This window comes from Chiloscyllium plagiosum, unplaced genomic scaffold (genome assembly GCF_037043375.1).
Source record: "Chiloscyllium plagiosum isolate Xiang-an unplaced genomic scaffold, Cpla_swu_hap1 HiC_scaffold_13, whole genome shotgun sequence".
Taxonomy (NCBI): Eukaryota; Metazoa; Chordata; class Chondrichthyes; order Orectolobiformes; family Hemiscylliidae; genus Chiloscyllium; species Chiloscyllium plagiosum.
Window position 1 is genome coordinate 57338483 of NW_028270151.1, and position 18727 is coordinate 57357209.

An 18727-nucleotide genomic window follows, 5' to 3' on the forward strand; every position below is an offset into this window, starting at 1 on the left:
AGGATTGTGTTTTTGTTTTTTACTGCATGCTCCCTTTCCCCTACCTCTGAATCATATACGTCTCTGCAGTTCTATGTCAACTTGTGCCTTCTATATATAATAATCCTGCTAACTATGTCAAGTTGTTGTGTGGTGGGAAGAAATAACCCAGCCCAGATGCTGAAGTTATCTTTTACCTTTTATCAAGCATATTAACAGGAACCAAAGAACAGACTAACATCTCTCCTCTGACTCCCAGAACAGTGGTTAACAATGTACTTACAGTATCAAGATATCAATGTTCATATTATCCACAATGACTCAAGAGATTAAATTCAAATTTGTAAATGCCATTGATAGAATATCATTTTTGGACAGAGTCCATCCACTCCTTGTTCTTTGCTGCTTGCCTAACCTGTTGGTTGGAGTTAACCCACTCCCTGAATGCCCAGATATGCTTGTGTTGTCTCAGCCTTGTTGGCCATGGTCCATCCACTCCCTGTTCTTTACTGCTTGCCTAGCCTGTTGGTTTGGGTTCACAAACTCCCTGTGTTTTCTAGACTTGGCTTATGTTACATGAACCCGTTCATTCCATTCTTGAAAACATTAAAGACGTGCAAACACCTTCACAAATCTGAAGAGGAAAAAAAAGAATGAAAACTTTGAAGAGTGTCAATTTTAATGTATTTTGGCCAAGTAACAATTAAAATCTCGAAAAATGACTACATTTCAGAATAGAGAAAGTGAGGACTGCAGATGCTGGAGATCAGAGTCAAGAGTGTGGTACTGAAAAAACACAGCAGGTCAGGCAGCATCTGAGGAGCAGGAGACCCGATATTTTGGGCAAAAGCCCTTCATCAGGAACCAGGATGTCTAACTAGCACTCTGATTCCAAATTCTTTCCACATAGACAGAGGTTGCTGGCACTAGTCTTTCTTCCTGGAACTGTCATGTTTGACTGAATTCCCTTTGCATTCAATTGTCGAGTAAACTCCAAGAAAATTGTCTTCAGAAACTCTTCCTGAGAGGTAAAGATGACATTGTGTGTGTTTTCATCTTACATTTTGGTGCCTTTCTGACAAATTTCAAATTCTGCTTCACTGTGTTCTAAACTGCAATATTCTTATTTACTCATCGATTGAGTTAAGTGACTACGATCCCTGAATGTTCTGTTCCAAGTAAATGCATCATTATTGGTGTTTGTACGGAGTTCCTTTACCTTAGCATAGTGTTCTTTCTTTTAAAGTTAAAAATATATTTCTATAGACCCACATAATCCTTTTAAAAAATGTTATAATTGGATCGTAGAGTGTTGATGTAGTCTACGTAGACTTCAGAAAGACTTTTGATGATGCCTTGTTTGGGAGGGTGGTTAAGGAGCTAAAAGCCTATGAGGTTCAGGGCAACTTGTCAAATGGATCCAAATTTAGCTTACTGGCAGAATTAAGAGAGAGATAGTCAAAGGATGTTTTTGTGCTTTGATGTCTGTGTTCATTTGTGTCCCAAAGTTCCATTCTGGATCTTGTTTGTTGTTAACATTAATGACCTAGACATGAATGCAGAAGTTATCGTCAGTAAGTTTGCAGATGATATGATAATTGGTGGTGTGGTAAATAGCAAAGAGGAAAATCTTAGACTATAGGATGATATAGATTGGCTGAACAGTGGCAAATGGAATTTAACCCAAAAAGTGTGAAGTGATGAATTTTAGGAGAACTAACAGGGCAAGACAATACACTTTGAATGATAGTACCTAATTGGTACAGAGGATCAGAATAACCATGGTATGAGTATCCGTAGATCACTAAAGGGAGCAGGATGGATAGATAAGATGGTTAAGAAGGTATATGGGATATTTGTCTTTATTAGTGAGGTCATTGAATACAAGAACATGGAAGTTATGATGGAGCTGAATAAAACATAAGTTTAGTCAGAATGAAATCCCGTGAGCAGTTCTGGTTACTACACTACAGGAAGGATGTGATTATGTTACATAAAATGCAGAAGAGATTCACGAGGATGTTAGTTGGACTCCAGAAATCCAGTTGTCAAGAAAGATCAGATAGGCTGGGACTATTTTCCTTGGAGTCGAGAAGGTTGAGAGAAGATTTGATTGAGGTATATAAAGTTCTGATGGGCATAGACAGGATAGATTGAGATAACCATTTCTCCTTAGTAAAAGGGTCAATACGCACCATTTTAAAGTATGGAGCAGGAGGTTTTGAGAAGATTTGAGAAAAGAAAATCACCCGGAGTGTTGCAAATATCTGGATCTCGCTAGCTGAATGAATGGTTGAGACGGGAACTTTCAAGACATTTCAAAACGATTTAGATGAACATTTGGAATGACATAGCATTACAAAGTGATGGGTCGAGTGCTGAAAAATGGGATTAAATGGATGGATGTTTGATGAGTGATGTGGGCAAAATATGAGGAAGGACCTCTTTTCAAACTGTAAAAATCTCTGTGATTTTATGATTCTATTTCTTCATAACATCTGTATTCTTGGGCGAAATGAAACTTACCTTGTAGTCAAATGCTTCAAAGCAATCAAAGCATAAAGTTACAGAAAAAAAAGAAGCACATATGCACCCTTTAAGTCTAACTAATACAAATGATGCATTTTTTGATATTATTACACAGGTAATTTAGAAAGAAGCTCTATTCTTAACAAACTAGCAGTTATATTGTTTTTTTCCCCTGTAATACGTATAATTATTAAGTGAAAGGGCTATAATAGCAAATTCCACTGTACAATTTGGCATTTTGATTTTTGAAATTTTGCACAAAAAATAGGAGGTTCTGACATACCCTGGTATGTCTTCCCATATATATCAAAGTTGAATATATCAAAGTGTTTAAGAGCCAGTAATAGTCTGAGTGTTTCCTTTCCCATATCAGTGTATCAATTCTGGTTGTCGATCTAAATTTTTAGCTGAAAATGTGTTGCTGGAAAAGCGCAGCAGGTCAGGCAGCATCCAGGGAACAGGAGAATCGACGTTTAGGGCATAAGCCCTTCTTCAGGAATGAGGAAAGTTTGTCCAGCAGGCTAAGATAAAAGGTAGGGAGGAGGGACTTGGGGGAGGGGCGTCGGAAATGTGATAGGTGGAAAGAGGTCAAGGTGAGGGTGATAGGTCAGACTGGGGTGGGGGCGGAGAGGTCAGGAAGAAGATTGCAGGTTAGGAAGGCGGTGCTGAATTCGATGGATTTGACTGAGACAAGGTGGGGGGGAGGGGAAATGAGGAAACTGGTGAAATCCGAGTTCATCCCTTGTGGTTGGAGGGTTCCTAGGCGGAAGATGAGGCGCTCTTCCTCCAATCGTCGTGTTGTTGTGGTCTGGCGATGGAGGAGTCCAAAGACCTGCATATCCTTGGTGGAGTGGGAGGGGGAGTTAAAGTGTTGAGCCACAAGGTGGTTGGGTTGGTTGGTCCAGGTGACCCAGAGGTGTTCTCTGAAACGCTCCGCAAGTAGGCGGCCGGTCTCCCCAATATAGAGGAGGCCACATCGGGTGCAGAGGATGCAATAGATGATATGTGTGGAGGTGCAGGTGAATCTGTGGCGGATATGGAAGTTTCCTTTGGGGCCTTGGAGGGAGGTGAGGGAGGAGGTGTGGGCGCAAGTCTTGCACCTCCTGCGGTTGCAGGGGAAGGTGCCGGGAGTGCAGGTTGGGTTGGTGGGGGGGTGTGGATCTGACGAGGGAGTCACGGAGGGAGTGGTCTTTACGGAATGCTGATAGGGGAGGGGAGGGAAATATATCCTTGGTGGTGGGGTCCGTTTGGAGGTGGCAGAAATGACGGCGGATGATGCGCTGTACATGGAGATTGGTGGGGTGGTAGGTGAGGACCAGTGGGGTTCTGTCCTGGCCTCCGCGATAAAAAACCGCTCCACGCTTGCAGCCATGCGCCGCTACCTACATTCCCTGCAACTCGACCTACCCCAGCTCAGGACAACACTCTCACAGACCTGCAAAGGACCTCTACTGTTCTTCATCCACAGAAGGATCCATAAACTAAACAAACAGTTTTTCCTAGCCATATCGGAAATTAAAGACAGTAAGTACCAAAAACTTTCATGTACTTACCCCCACACTCCGGATTCCTCAACTGTTCCAGAATCTTCCATTGGCCTCCGAAATCAGTCTGGCGCCATTACACACGCGGCCGCTACATCGCCCGTGGCAATGGCCGCTGCCGCCGCCGATGACGTCACTTCTGCCCCCAAAGACCTCGCAGCCTCCGCGATAAACCAGGACAGAACCCCACTGGTCCTCACCTACCACCCCACCAATCTCCATGTACAACGCATCATCCGCCGTCATTTCCGCCATCTCCAAACGGACCCCACCACCAAGGATATATTTCCCTCCCCTCCCCTATCAGCATTCCGTAAAGACCACTCCCTCCGTGACTCCCTCGTCAGATCCACACCGCCCCACCAACCCATCCTCCACTCCCGGCACCTTCCCCTGCAACCGCAGGAGGTGCAAGACTTGCGCCCACACCTCCTCCCTCACCTCCCTCCAAGACCCCAAAGGAAACTTCCATATCCGCCACAGATTCACCTGCACCTTCACACACATCATCTATTGCATCCTCTGCACCCGATGTGGCCTCCTCTATATTGGGGAGACCGGCCGCCTACTTGCGGAGCGTTTCAGAGAACACCTCTGGGACACCCGGACCAACCAACCCAACCACCCTGTGGCTCAACACTTTAACTCCCCCTCCCACTCCACCAAGGATATGCAGGTCTTTGGACTCCTCCATCGCCAGACCACAACAACACGACGGTTGGATGAAGAGCGCCTCATCTTCCGCCTAGGAACCCTCCAACCACAAGGGATGAACTCGGATTTCACCAGTTTCCTCATTTCCCCTCCCCCCATCTTGTCTCAGTCAAATCCATCGAATTCAGCACTGCCTTCCTAACCTGCAATCTTCTTCCTGACCTCTCCGCTCCCACCCCAGTCTGACCTATCACCCTCACCTTGACCTCTTTCCACCTATCACATTTCCGACGCCCCTTCCCCAAGTCCCTCCTCCCTACCTTTTATCTTAGCCTGCTGGACAAACTTTCCTCATTCCTGAAGAAGGGCTTATGCCCGAAACGTCGATTCTCCTGTTCCCTGGATGCTGCCTGACCTGCTGCGCTTTTCCAGCAACACATTTTCAGCTCTGATCTCCAGCATCTGCAGACCTCACTTTCTCCTCAAAGATCTAAATTTTTAGAACAGTATCTCATCAGTCTCATTCTTTATCTGATTCATCTTATTGAATGAGGACTGCACCTACCTTCAGATCATTGTCATCAGTCTTGATCTAAAAGGGCTTAATGCAATTTGAGGCAGCTGACACAACTTCGCTGATTAAGATGGCTTTCAACCTCTCAAAATGCTTGACACTTCACTAACAGCACTCACTTTGTGTTCTTTTAACATTGGAACAGCTATAGTGTTGAAGTTTGATATAAACTTGTGATAGAAGAGCACACATCCCCAAAACTTCATGATTATCCATTTGGTCTTAGGAGTAGGGAATTCAATCAATGCCTATAACTTTGCTGTTCCTTGCAGCACCTGTCCCTGACACACTATATGGTGAGTATTAAGAACTAATCAGCCATTTTCTTTAGTCAACAACAAATATCAGGCTTATTACCAAAACAAACTGACTCAAACAAAGATATATAATTTATTGACAGTTTGGATTGTGCAAATATGTAGCTTTCAAAATTCCCACTCGCACTCATACACTTACACACACACACAAAACAAAAATGAAAATCTTGCAGAGTGTTAACTTTGTAATATTTTGACCAAGCAATAATTAAACTCATAAAGTTGTTCAAATGTTTTGATTCTGAAGCGTTTCTGTAGCCACAAGCTGTTGGCACTGGTTTGTCTTCCCAGAACAATCATAATAGGCTAAATTCCATTTGGTTCAGATAGTGGTGTAGGTTCCAAGAAAATTTTCTTCAGGAACTCTCCTGGAGCAGTGAAGACAACCTCTGTGAGGGCTTCAGTTCTTTCTCCTTTGCTGAGAGGATTTGCAAAGAGTGAGAATGAGGGTGACCAATGGGCTTTGCTTTCTAGGTCAGTCTCAAATTCTCCGTCTCTGAGTTCATAACTGCTCTTTGGTGCAATTTTGCTGCTGCTGTACTCAGTGTATTTTCGTTAGTAAAGCATGCTTTGTTTTAAAGTTCAAGATCTATTTAGATGGGCCCGCAATCTTTTAAAAATCTTTTAAAATGTGGTATTTTGATCACACCTCTTCACAACACAACCTAGCCTAATCCAATCTAATTGATTTCTAGACTTTCAAAGTTCACTGAATGCTTTTTAGCTAATTTAGCTCCAATTTCTTCTATTCTGATTCCATTAAACATCCATCTGTACTTTCTTAAGGCACATGACCCCAAACTTTTAAGTGTAATAAGCTTTCATGTGCTTCAGTTACATTTATCGCATTTTCTATGGTTAAACTTAAATTTCTAAATCTAAAAATTATATACTAAAACATATGGAACCAAGACCTATGCATTCACAATTTGGAGCTGTAGGGCTTTCAGACCTTTTGAGATTGACAGCACATATCATTTTTGCACTTTGTAGTTGGATCACAGCCATAATGTAAACAGCTCACATTGGAGGTAAGTGCGGGAAGTCAAAAGTCATGCGGGAAATAAGTGGGGAATGATTATAGGTGAGACAGAAAGCAGAAAGGTTAAAGCATGTACAAAAGAAAGTGAAATAGTCTAGAAGAATCTTTAAAAAAGACCTATTTCAGCCAAGACTTCTGATTTCCGAACATACACATATTTAAAACTTCTGTATTTTGGCTTATCTGTACATATCCTGGGAGATAACATGTAGCATTGCTCATAGTAATTTGGAGGATGCATACCTTTCAATATTTTGCTCTAATTTTGTGAAGTTCCACCACTATAGTATGAAATAAGAGTTTTGCAGGTGAGAAAAATCAACCTTACATTGTCAGATTATTGAAATAAGGTCCTATAATACATTTCACAGCTTTGCCAAGAGGTCTGTCTGCATCATCCAGAAGGCCTGAACCATTTTGATTCAGCAGTACTGACCGGCATTGATTGTTAAAACATAGTTGAGGTTGAAGTATAGTACTTTCTTTGCAGTGTGTGTTTATAGCTGTTTTGAATATTCTTATACACTTTTAACTTATGCATCAATGGCTTTTTGTAAAAGCCTTCAAGCCTATTGAAAAACTGTTCTGTAGTATTAACAATCATTCAAAAGTTTTCAACTTTAAACAGTGCGAGTCACATTGGCTATTCCCATGTTGCTACTCAAATTGGATACAAGGAGCAAATTCTTGAGAGAACAGTGCCTTCAAATTCAATAATATGTGCAGCAGCAACATGTTCATTGCTATCAATCCATTAGGGGATGTCTGTACAAACCATGCTATATTGAAATGTCAGTGGCTTGTGTTCACTGCCTCTGCCTCACTGGAGAGACTATGCTTTATGCTGACGGCTGATGGACAAAGCAGGCTGGAAAGTTGATTCCTAAGACTGTGAAGATCACCAGGTCATTGAAATAAAGCTAAGAACTGTGGAAGCTAAAGATCTGAAACATAAACAGTAATTTCTGGAGAAACTCAGCAGATCTGGCCATCTGTCAAGATAAATCCATGTTAGCATTTTAAGTCCAGAGATCCTTCTCTAGACTTCAGTTTCTCCAGCAATTTCCATTTTTGCTTCACCATTTTATTAATCTTGTGTAAAACATGGAATGTTCCAAACCATGGCATTTGACAAGATAAATCTTCGGTTCAATGCTTGTTAGTGGTAGCAATTTTCCCAATGGCAAGATGATTTAACTCGAGGTTGCATGAATTTGAAAGACTTCCAAGGAGAATATAAGAACATAAGAATTAAAAGTAGCAGTAGGCCATTCAAACTACCAAATTTGCTCTGCCATTCAAATCCTCGACTACTTTCTTATCTTTTCACCATAACCTTTGATTAAAAATCTGTCTACCTCAGCCTTGAATACATTTGAAAAGCCAAAATGTACAGACCTCTGCAAAAAAGGATTGTACAGATTTACTGCTCTCTAAGAAGAAGCTGCTCTTTATCTCGGTCCTGAGATTGTGCCCTTTCATTCTAGACCCTCCCACAAGAGGGAACGATTTGCCAATATATATCCTGTGAGGCTCCCGAACAACTTTACATGTCGCCCATTCTTCTAAATGCCAATTAGCCCAATCTACTCAACCTCTCCTGATAAGACAGACCATCCATAACCAGAATCAGCCTAGTGAGTCTCTCTGTACTGCCCTCATTGACAATCCCCTCACTTTTTCTCAGATAAGGGGACCAAAACTGTTCACAGTATTCGAGATGTGTTCCAGAATAATTGTGGTCCATGTTGTCTTGTATAGTTTTGGCAAGATTTCCCTACTTTTATATTCCATTCCCTTTGAAGTAAAGACCAATATTCCATTTGCAATCCCTACTGCCTGCTAAATGTCGATGTTACCTTATTGTGATTTCTGCACAAGGACTCCAAATCTCTCATTCCTGCTGATTTCTGAGATCTTTCTCCATTTAAATAGTATTCAGCTCATCTATTCTTTCCGCCAAAGTGCACAACCTCACATTCTCCCATATTATATTCCACTTGTCAAATTTTGCCCACTCATTTAGCCTGTCTATATCCCTCAGTAGACTCTGTTACCCACACTATTTGCCTTCCCACCTATTTTTGTGTCTTCCTCAAATGTGACTGTAGCACATTTACTTTCCTCATCCAAGTTATTAATATTTACAGTACATAATTTGGCCTCAGCACTGATCCACATGACACTCTACCTGTTACAGGTTGTCATTCTTCTCTTATTTAGCCAATCCTCTACCAATGATAATATATTACCCACAACACCATGTGTTCTTCCCTTACTAAGCATGCTAATGTGCTGTATTTTGTTAAACACATTCAAGAAATTCAAATATATTATATCTACTGGTTCACTATATTTATCCTGCTTGTTATTTCCTATAATAATCCAATTAGATTTGTCAGTCATGATTTCCTTTTCATGAAGCCATGAGAACTCTGCTTGATTGTATCATTTTAAAATATTTTGATATTGCATCCTTTATAATAGACTAACATTTTCTAATTACAAGTGAGAATTGTCTTTTGCTTGTCTTTTTTTGTCTCACTGTCTTTTTGAATAAAGGTAGCAGTTTTCCAATCCTTTGGGATCTTTCATAATCTAAAGATTCTTGGAAAACTGCTACCCAGTGGATCCAATATCTCTATAGTTCCTTCCTGTAATATCCTTGGATGCATCACATCAAGTCCAGAGGACTCATTGACGTTTAATTCCATTATTTTCTCTAATACTGTATTTGTTGTCTCCCTTATTTCGGCCTCTTGATTATTTAGTATTTTTGGAATGCTATTTGTGTGTTCAATATTTAAGAGCAATGCAAATTATTTAATATATTCCTTTAACAGTTTCATCTCTCTGAAGTCTTTTTCGATGAATAAGCTGTTTTCCCTGGAGTGTCTGAGGCTGATGGGTTGCCTTATAGAGGTTTATAAAATCAGGAGAAACATGGATGGTGTAATTAGACAAGGTCTTTTCTCTGCTTGGGGAATTTCAGAACTAGAGGCCATAGGTTTAGGGTGAGAGGGGAAAGATTTAAAAAGAACCTAAGGGGCAACTTTTACACGCAAAAAGTGTATGTGTATGGAATGAATTGCTAGTGGAAGTGGTGGAGGCTAGTAAAATTACAACATTTAAAAGGCAGCAGAATGGGTACATGAATAGGAAGGATATAAAGGGATATGGGCCAAATGCTGACAAATGGAACTAGATTTATTTCGGATATCTGATTAGCATGGATGAATTGGACCGAAAGGTCTGTTTCCATCCTGTAGATCTCTATGACTATGATTCTATGAAATGCTCCCACATTAAACAATAAGATGTTATGCTACAGTAAGCATTGAACAAAGAGTAGCATGCCCTTCGACATCATTCTAACATAATAAGTTGCTAAGGACAGGTAACCTGTGTAACTTAATTCTTGTCGCTGCAATTAAAATAACAGTCAATCAAACAGATGATGATCTACAGAGTCAATACATTTATGGCTGTGAAGTTGTTCTGGCAATCAAGTGCTAACTCTGCCCCGTAAATACCTTCAGCAACTTTGCTTTTTTCATTTCCCTCCCACTACATACATTGTAAAGGGCTATATTTGGTTGACAACATTTGACCCGGTGCACAGCTGGGCTTTAAATCTGCTGCCTGTCCCAGAAGTCCTGTTTAGTCCTGGCAGTGGTGAGTACATCTCCTACCAGTGAGCATTCAGGTTAGCCTAAAGCTGGCACCATACAGGTGTAGTGCTTATATAATGAGGTGAGCAGTGTAACACTGCACGCGAAAACTCACATGCTCACAGGGCCAACCTTCCATGAAATTCTCAAAAATTCCGACTTCACCAGTTTTTGGTAAACTTCAGCCAAAGAAATTTCATATTGCACTCTGACAATGTGTCAAAATGGAGGCACTTTTACTTTCTCCTTGCACCCATCACTCTCGTAGTCCTGCCAGTGCTGCAGAGTTGTCAATGCGCTGATTGGATGATGGGCCCTGTGACAGCCAACTAAAACACAATTGAGAAGATTATTTCTATGGTTTCATACCATGCCTCAAGGAAGGTACATGATCAGGATGTCGGGATTTACTGATTTTCCCAGCCAATGTGTCTATAATGAGCAATTCCTATGACATTTCTGTATTATTAGTTTTTTTTTAGATTAGATTACATTACAGTGTGGAAACAGGCCCTTCGGCCCAACAAGTCCACACCGACCCGCCGAAGCGCAACCCACCCATTACCCTACATTTACCCCTTTACCTAACACTATGGGCAATTTAGCATGGCCAATTCACCTGAGCTGCACATCTTTGGACGGTGGGAGGAAACCGGAGCACCTGGAGGAAACCCACGCAGACACGGGGAGAATGTGCAAACTCCACACAGTCAGTCGCCTGAGGCGGGAATTGAACCCGGGTCTCTGGCGCTGTGAGGCAGCAGTGCTAACCACTGTGCCACCGTGCCGCCCATCTTTCATTTTAGGCTCATTATGTTTCTGCCAATTTAGTGACAAAACAGTGTTGAGTTGTGCAGATACCCACAAGAAATTGAGACTGGCCAAATTCAAGCTAATGAAAAAAACTGAAGTAGCAATCTGAATGATGTCGATCAATAAAAGAGCATGGGTTAAAACAGGAATTAGAATATAAATACTAAAACTGAGTAAGTTTAAAAGTTGTATGCCTTGCCATCATGGTGATACTTTCAGACTTTGTACTTTTAAAATAAGGCAGTTTGTAGTTACATATAAGCACAGAAGTCAATGTGTTATCAGAATAACTAAATAACAACCTTTTAAAATACTGGAGGATTCACAGAAGCAACTAGCATTTAACATACAATAAAGTTACCAGTCACTATCCAAACAGGTACACTTCCACACAGTAACCCTAATATGATTCCTCCCTTTTTACTTGCTTACACAAAATATATGATATACTAAACTTATGTAATATTTTAACTTTATATCAGTGTAGTTGGAGCCTAGGAGATATGCGTAAAGCTATTTATGATATATTCTTTGCCTCCGTGAGCACTTTCTATTTAATTAGTTACTTAACAACATTTATAGCAGGAAATATTGGTCATGTATCAATAAAACTGAAGATTTCTGAACACTGGGCAATATCCAGTCTTAAGCCTAACAGGAGGAACATTTCAGCAAAAGTAAGATATTATTCTTCTGTTCACCTTTGCTTTACTTAATCAATGGTGTTTCTCTCAGGTCTTTATAAATTGATCTATTCACTATAAAGCAGAAAATGCTGAGAATTCTCAGCAGGTTCAAAGTTTGGGAGAAGATTTGTAGCTCGGGTGCTCGTTGTTGTGGTTATGTTCGCCGAGCTGGGAATTTGTGTTGCAGGCATTTCGGTCCCTGTCTAGGTGACATCCTCAGTGCTTGGGAGCCTCCTGTGAAGCGCTTCTGTGATGTTTCCTCCGGCATTTATAGTGATTTGTATCTGCCGCTTCCGGCTGTCAGTTCCAGGTGTCGCTGCAGTGGCCGGAATATTGGGTCCAGGTCGGTGTGCTTATTGATTGAATCTGTGGATGAGTGCTATGCCTCTAGGAATTCCCTGGCTGTTCTCTAGAGGCATGGCACTCATCCACCGATTCAATCAATAAGCACATCGACCTGGACCCAATATACCAACGACTGCAGCGGGACAGCTGGAACTGACAACCGGAAGCGGCAGGTACAAATCACTATAAATGCTGGAGGAAACATCACAGAAGCGCTTCACAGGAGGCTCCCAAGCACTGAGGATGTCACCTAGACACGGGACGAAACGTCTGCAACACAAATTCCCAGCTCGGCGAACTAAACCATAACATTCTCAGCAGGTCTCTGGTGTGTGAAATAGAATTAACTTTTCAAGTTAATGATCTTTCCTCAAAACTGGGAAAAGTTCTAATCATAGCAGGTTTTTAACAAGTGCAACAGAACAAAAGGAGGTCAGTATTGCAGGGAAAAAAGAAACATTTATTGGCAAAAGGTTATATAATGCAACAATTAAGGAAACAAAAGAGGATGTATGAATGGCAGAACAATGACCAACTGCCAACCAAAAGCAAAAAAAACCTGAAAACAATATGTAAACTCAATGAGGGCAGAGATTTATAGTCTTAAATTGTTGAATTGTGTTGCTCCAGTAGGCCATAAATTGTAATGAAAACATGAACGATTGTTCATTGAGGCTACATGAAGATCCATTGCAATATTTTAGGAGAATGAGAACTGGGACGTCAATGTGAGAGCAAGGTGAGAGTTAAAATGGCAGGAAATCAGAAGCTCAGAATTGCAAACTGAGAAAAAGTATTTCAAAAACAGTCTCCAATCCATGTTTAGACTTGCTGGTGTTGAGTAGACTCCATTGTGAGCATGCAGTACACAAAATTGAAAGAAGTACTGATAAATTGCTGTTAAACCTGGAAAAAAATGTTTGACTCCTTGCAGTGAGGAGAAAGGAGGTAGAAGGGCCTCTCTTGTTTCTCCTGTGCTTGCTTGTGGACTGACTTTTGTGGGCATGGCTGCTCAGTGGTTAGCACTGCTGTATCACAGCGCTAGGGACTTGGGCTTGATTCCAGTCTTGGCTGACTGTATGAAGTTTGCACATTCTCTCTGTGTCTATGTGGGTTTCCACTGAGTACTCCAGTTTCTTCCCATGGTCCAAAGATGCAAAGGTTAGGGAATTGGCCATGTGGTGTTCAAGAATATGTAGGCCCAATGAGTTAATTATGGTAAATGCAAAGTTCCGGGGATAGGGTGGAATGAGTCTCACAGGATGGTCTTTGAAGGGTTGGTGCAGACTGGATGGGCCAATTGGCCTTTCCCTTCACTATAAGAGTTCTATGTTCCACAAAGTAGTTATCCAATCAGTGTTTGATGTCTCCAAATCATTCCACATAATTTGGAGGAATATCTCAATAAATAAAAAGCAAGTTCTAGTTTAAAGCTAAACTTTTTATAATTTAAATAATTCTCAACTTCTGTACGTACTTGTCACTTTTCATATTTTATTGCCTTGTGAAGTATTTTATGATGTTACAATAAAAACTTGTATTGAGATAGCAACCTTAATATAATAAGATATCCCTAGGTATTTTGCATTAGCATTTTAAAATACTAAATAACACTGAGCCATAATGAGGAAATATTACATCAAATGATTCAAGGCTTGATCAAAGACGTAGGTTGTTGGGAAGTATCTTAATAGAGAAACGTAAAATTGGAGCTTTTCTTTTTTTTTTGGTGATGTGGGACAACAAGCAAAGTCAACCTCTCTTGCCTATGCCTGACTGCGATTGAGCTGAATAAATTGCTGGACTATTTCAGCAGTTAAGAGTCAGTCACATTGCTGTGGGTTAGGAACCACATGCAGGCTAGATCAGGTAAGAATAGTAGATTTCCTCTTCAAAAGTGCCTCAGTGAATCAGATGGACTTTTTCAAGAATTGCTGATATCTTCAAAGTAGAATTACTGAGCCAGGCTCTTAATTCCAGACTTCACCAATTCAATTCAAATTCAATCAGCTGCTTGCAGAGCATTATCCTGAGCTTTTGCATTAGTAACTTCCCTCTGGCATTTAAGCAACTGAAGATTATGGCACCCAAAGATGGAGCAATTAAAATTGGTTCCATTGAAATCAACTTCTCTGATACCCCATAAAAGGAAATTGAATGATCAAAATGCTAATGCGAAGTTCCTTTGGGTAACTTATTATATAAAGGGTGTATATGAAAATATTAAGTTGTTATTGTAACATGTAAAATAGTTCTAAAGATGGGGAAAAGGAAAAAATGATGAATAAAGGAAGTTTGTAAAGAAAGTGAGTGAAGGGTAATGGATAGAATGTGGCTATATACTCTGCACAAAAACTATGATGTTATTAAATTACTTTATACTCATTTACTTCCAGACATCGTTTCTCCTTATTCTAAAAAATGGCGAGAAGGAAGTTTACCAACTTGGAAGCAATGCTTATTGCTTTGTTCGTTATGATGACTATTGTGGCCATTGCTTTAATTGTACTTTCAGCCACTAGCAAACCAGAATGTCCCGACAAAGGTAAAGAGTAAAGTTCCAAGATATTTTGCATAATTAATGGTTTGGTTTTCTTTATTGTAATTTTATAACAAAGTACTAATACAAAAAGGATAAACGTGCCTAGATTTTAAACTAAACCTGAATTGGCACATACAATTGAAAGATATATTCTAACCTGCATTGGATTCAGAGATTCTCTCTATTTGAAAGATTTAAATTTGAAAAGTGCTCTTATCTGAAAGACCATTGCCTGCTTGAATGAAATGTAATAAATTTGAATCCTTGTTGTGATGAAATTATTCCACCACTTACTAATTCATTTGTGGCCTTTTCATTGCATCTGAAAGTATACTATGAGGTTTATAATTATTTCCATGAGTTAGTACAACAAATATTAAGGTTTCTTGTGTTGGCTGTATTTCCTGTGCTGCTATGTTGCTAAACCTATGTCCATCCTTTCACAGATACAGTAGAACCTTTCACCCCATTTTGTTCTTTCGCCATTCAAGATAATGATCGAACTAACTGCTATCCAGAAGCTGGAGCTTCAAGGGTAGGTTTCAAAAGCACCTTTAAAAGTTTTAGGAAAATTTGTTGTACTATGTAGTTTAAAAGGCATGTTTTAGTAATGAGCTGGCATAGACTGAAGCAAATCCCCAGACACAAAACTGACGATAGTCTTGAACTGAAATGCAAGTTTCCTTGGAAAATTGTACTTGTTTTGATGGAGTTCTTGAATTGTGCTTAAATTTTCAAACACACAGACATCCTTGAAACCTACACAAATCAGTTGACCAACAGTGAAATAAAAGCTGTCCTGCTGTTCTAAATGTCATACATCTTCAATTAAACTTGGGAGATGGATGATTTTCTGCCTATTCCTCAGCATGAATTGCAAAGTTAAAAGTTGTTTTTGACTTTGTACAATTGAAATTAAACACTGTAAAAGTTTACAGGCCTGAGAGATTATAGGTGCGTTCAGACAGTTTCAATTTAAAGAGCCATGTTTCTGCCCTGATATTTTCCATGGCAAGAGCCTGACACTTTGGAGGCTCAGTATCTCTGTTCCATTTGCAAATAAATGACACTAGATTATGTTAGTTGATTGTGCTGATTCATGAGAGTATTTATATTCAATTTATTCTAAAGTTTCAACAGAGCTCAATTTTACTTTGACCACGAAGAAAACTCCATGCTGTTCATGTTTTAAAAATCTCAAGAGCTGGCATAATCTAGTCTTTAATTGGAAAGCCATGAAAGTGGGGGGATGGCAATTGATTTATATTCCTCCGTTAGCCTTGCATCAAATTCCTTTGCATATTCTTTAGAACTGCTGCTGACCCATTTAAAATAAACAGTTGTTTTAAAATTGAAATTGTATGTGAATGCATTAAATAAAATGGCTACTGAAGGAAATTAAACCCTTGTGAGGTCAAATACGTTATTTTCACAAAAAGAATATTACCATTTAAAATAACAGTTTATGGAATTTAGATTCCATGGTGACATTGGTCCATTGTGAGCAGAGCGCTGCACAAGTTCAAATCTGAACATCATATTATGGCTATTATTATGGAGATTAATGAGTAGGATATTATTGGATCATAACCATAGTAGTTTCCTCAATTGTTGAGAAAGGCAAAGGCGTTGTGAATAATTTAGACACAGTTATGCAGAATTTTACAGGGTTATTCTATAACATTTTTCTGACTACATTATGCGCAGCACAGGTATTGCAGATGATCAGCCATTTAATTTAAAATCCTGAATTCAAATCCTGTTAATAAAATCCAATTGTACATCAATTACATACAATTTAAAGTTAATGTCACACTTATTAGTCAGACCTATTATCAGACATTTTGCCTGTTTTGGAATTTAATTTCTTTTTGAATTATGCTTAGAGAATGGGGTTGATGATAGTATGCAGGTAAGTTTCACTATTTCATGTTTTTCAAGGACTTTCTTGTCAACGGATGATAAGTTTGTGGAATTTTGGCATCTGCTTAACAAAATTGTAAAGACTAAAAACAGGTTCATACTAGAAGGAAGATCTAATGCTCTAGTGTAGTTGTATCTATTATAGAATTCGTTGTTTGGTATTGCAGGCATGATTTGGTTTCTTTTAATGAGAAAGGTGGCACAGTGGCTCAGTGGTTAGCACTGCTGCCTCACAGCGCCAGGGGCCTGGGTTTGTTTCCACCTCAGACGACTCTCTGTGCGGAATTTGTGTGCATGGGTTTCTTCTGGTGCTCCGGTTTCCTCCTGCAGTCCAAAGATTTGCAGATAGGGTGGATTGGCCATGGGAAATGCAGAGTTACAGGGATAGAGTGGGTCTGGGTGGGATGCTTTTTGGAGGGCCGGTGTGGGCTAGATGGACCAAATGGCCTGCTTCTACACTGTAGGGATTCTATAAGTATGTGCAATGCTAGCAAGATTAATTTTTCATTATTTTCTTATAATTATTTTGTGCAAGAAAATCCCTCAAACCAAATGATAGTTTTCCCATTTGATGAATTTAAGATGATTAGTTTACTACTTAATCTGTAAAGGGGACATTCCATTGTAATGTTTGTATCTTTCCAAAGTGCAAATGGTATTTGTACTGAGGTCCCAGTGGTAAGGATTGGCTGTGAGGTCCCTGTCTTGTTCTAATCCTGTTTAGCAAGGACCATTCTTGCCATAGTAGTTTAAAGACTGCCATTCGATTCTCTGATTTTTGTCATAGCAAACTTGTTATGCTTCCGGTTCCTTTATCCAAAGGATGTCTACTAGTTGTTCATGCTCACCAACGTTTGTTCAGGGCACTCAGATGAAAGGTAGGCTGGTCGGTGTGTTGAACAGGTCATTATGGAATAGTAATTGAGATACAACATGGATTGGTTCAACCTGTGTGTTGATTTTCACAATTTAGCATTGAATATACAAAGGAGTAATATTTGCAAGGACAAGTTGTTGAACAGAGGATTCCAGTTACAATGTACATTCAATTGAGTGTCTACAAGAAGCATTTGTGGTGACCCATGCTAGACAGATAAACAGTGCTCTGCTACAGATTACAATAGGACCAGTGCTGAGGTCTGAGTGTTATGGACACAGTAACCCATTAGATTAATCATTTTGATAAATAGCTTGTTTCTGGTTTTGAGCTTTGCTTTTTTTTTCAGCTGTTTCTAGTTGGACTAAGTCCATCCAGAGTTACTCTCAGATATGTTTGGTTGGGGTCTTGCTTTAGTCTTTGATCATCCATACATATGAATGTGACAGCATGGGGCAGAGGGGGCATGGTGATAGTAGCAGTTGGTAATCTGAATGACATTTATCTGCTCATGTTTGACTTCAGGCCACGAGACTTCATAGACACTGGAATTAATGTTGGAGATTACTAACTGTAATACAATCTCCTCGGATGGATATGTCTGGGACATTACAATTACTATACAATTTTGGCACAGGGTCCTTGATGATAACAAGTATGACTTTGCAGGGTTGACTAAGCACAGTGTGCCATTGCTATTGCAAGTGCCAAGATCGATGTTGGATGGTAGATCTGTTTTCTTATTTTATTTACCTGTAGTAGCCTGACATAACTAAATAGCTTGTTAGATTATTTAGGAGGGCAGGTAAGAGCTAACACATTGTTATTGAATAGCCCCATATAAGGGACTGAATGCAAAAAGCCAGTTCATTATTAATATTGTGTACTGTTTGAAAGTAAAAAGATTTGACTATTGATTTCTTTGCATTGTGTCATTGGAAATACTCATCTGATCAGTTGACAATGTATAAGCTGTTATGTTTCATACATTAATCAATGAACGAGAAGTGCATGTTATTGAGAACTACACACACATTGTTTGTGCTGACTAACTAGCTACTTCAGCACCTTGGACCTGAACTAAGTCCAGACTAATTTTATTTTCATATCAATGATCATACAATATCAGTTTGGTGCAGCTTTTAATGGATCTAATGGAAGATATTGAAAAGATAAATTCAGTACAATTTCTGTGAATGAATATTCGAAGGACATGATTTGGTGCCATATG

At 39.6% G+C, this 18727-nt stretch overlaps 1 protein-coding gene across 6 annotated transcripts in view; it reads left to right on the forward strand.

Annotated features, from left to right (window-relative positions):
- Positions 1–18727, forward strand: part of si (sucrase-isomaltase) — a 236353-nt gene that overhangs the window by 73064 nt on the left and 144562 nt on the right. The window contains exons 1-3 of one of the 6 annotated variants that reach the window (XM_087993627.1): positions 875–1007; positions 14551–14699; positions 15143–15231. In XM_087993627.1, the coding sequence (XP_087849753.1) occupies positions 14576–14699; positions 15143–15231 (213 nt within the window). In that variant the 5' untranslated portion in view covers positions 875–1007; positions 14551–14575. Of the gene's footprint in view, positions 1–874; positions 1008–11781; positions 11801–12437; positions 12587–12877; positions 12894–14550; positions 14700–15142; positions 15232–18727 lie in introns of those variants that run through there. The other 5 variants (XM_087993628.1, XM_087993625.1, XM_087993630.1 and 2 more) reach the window with 5 other exon arrangements.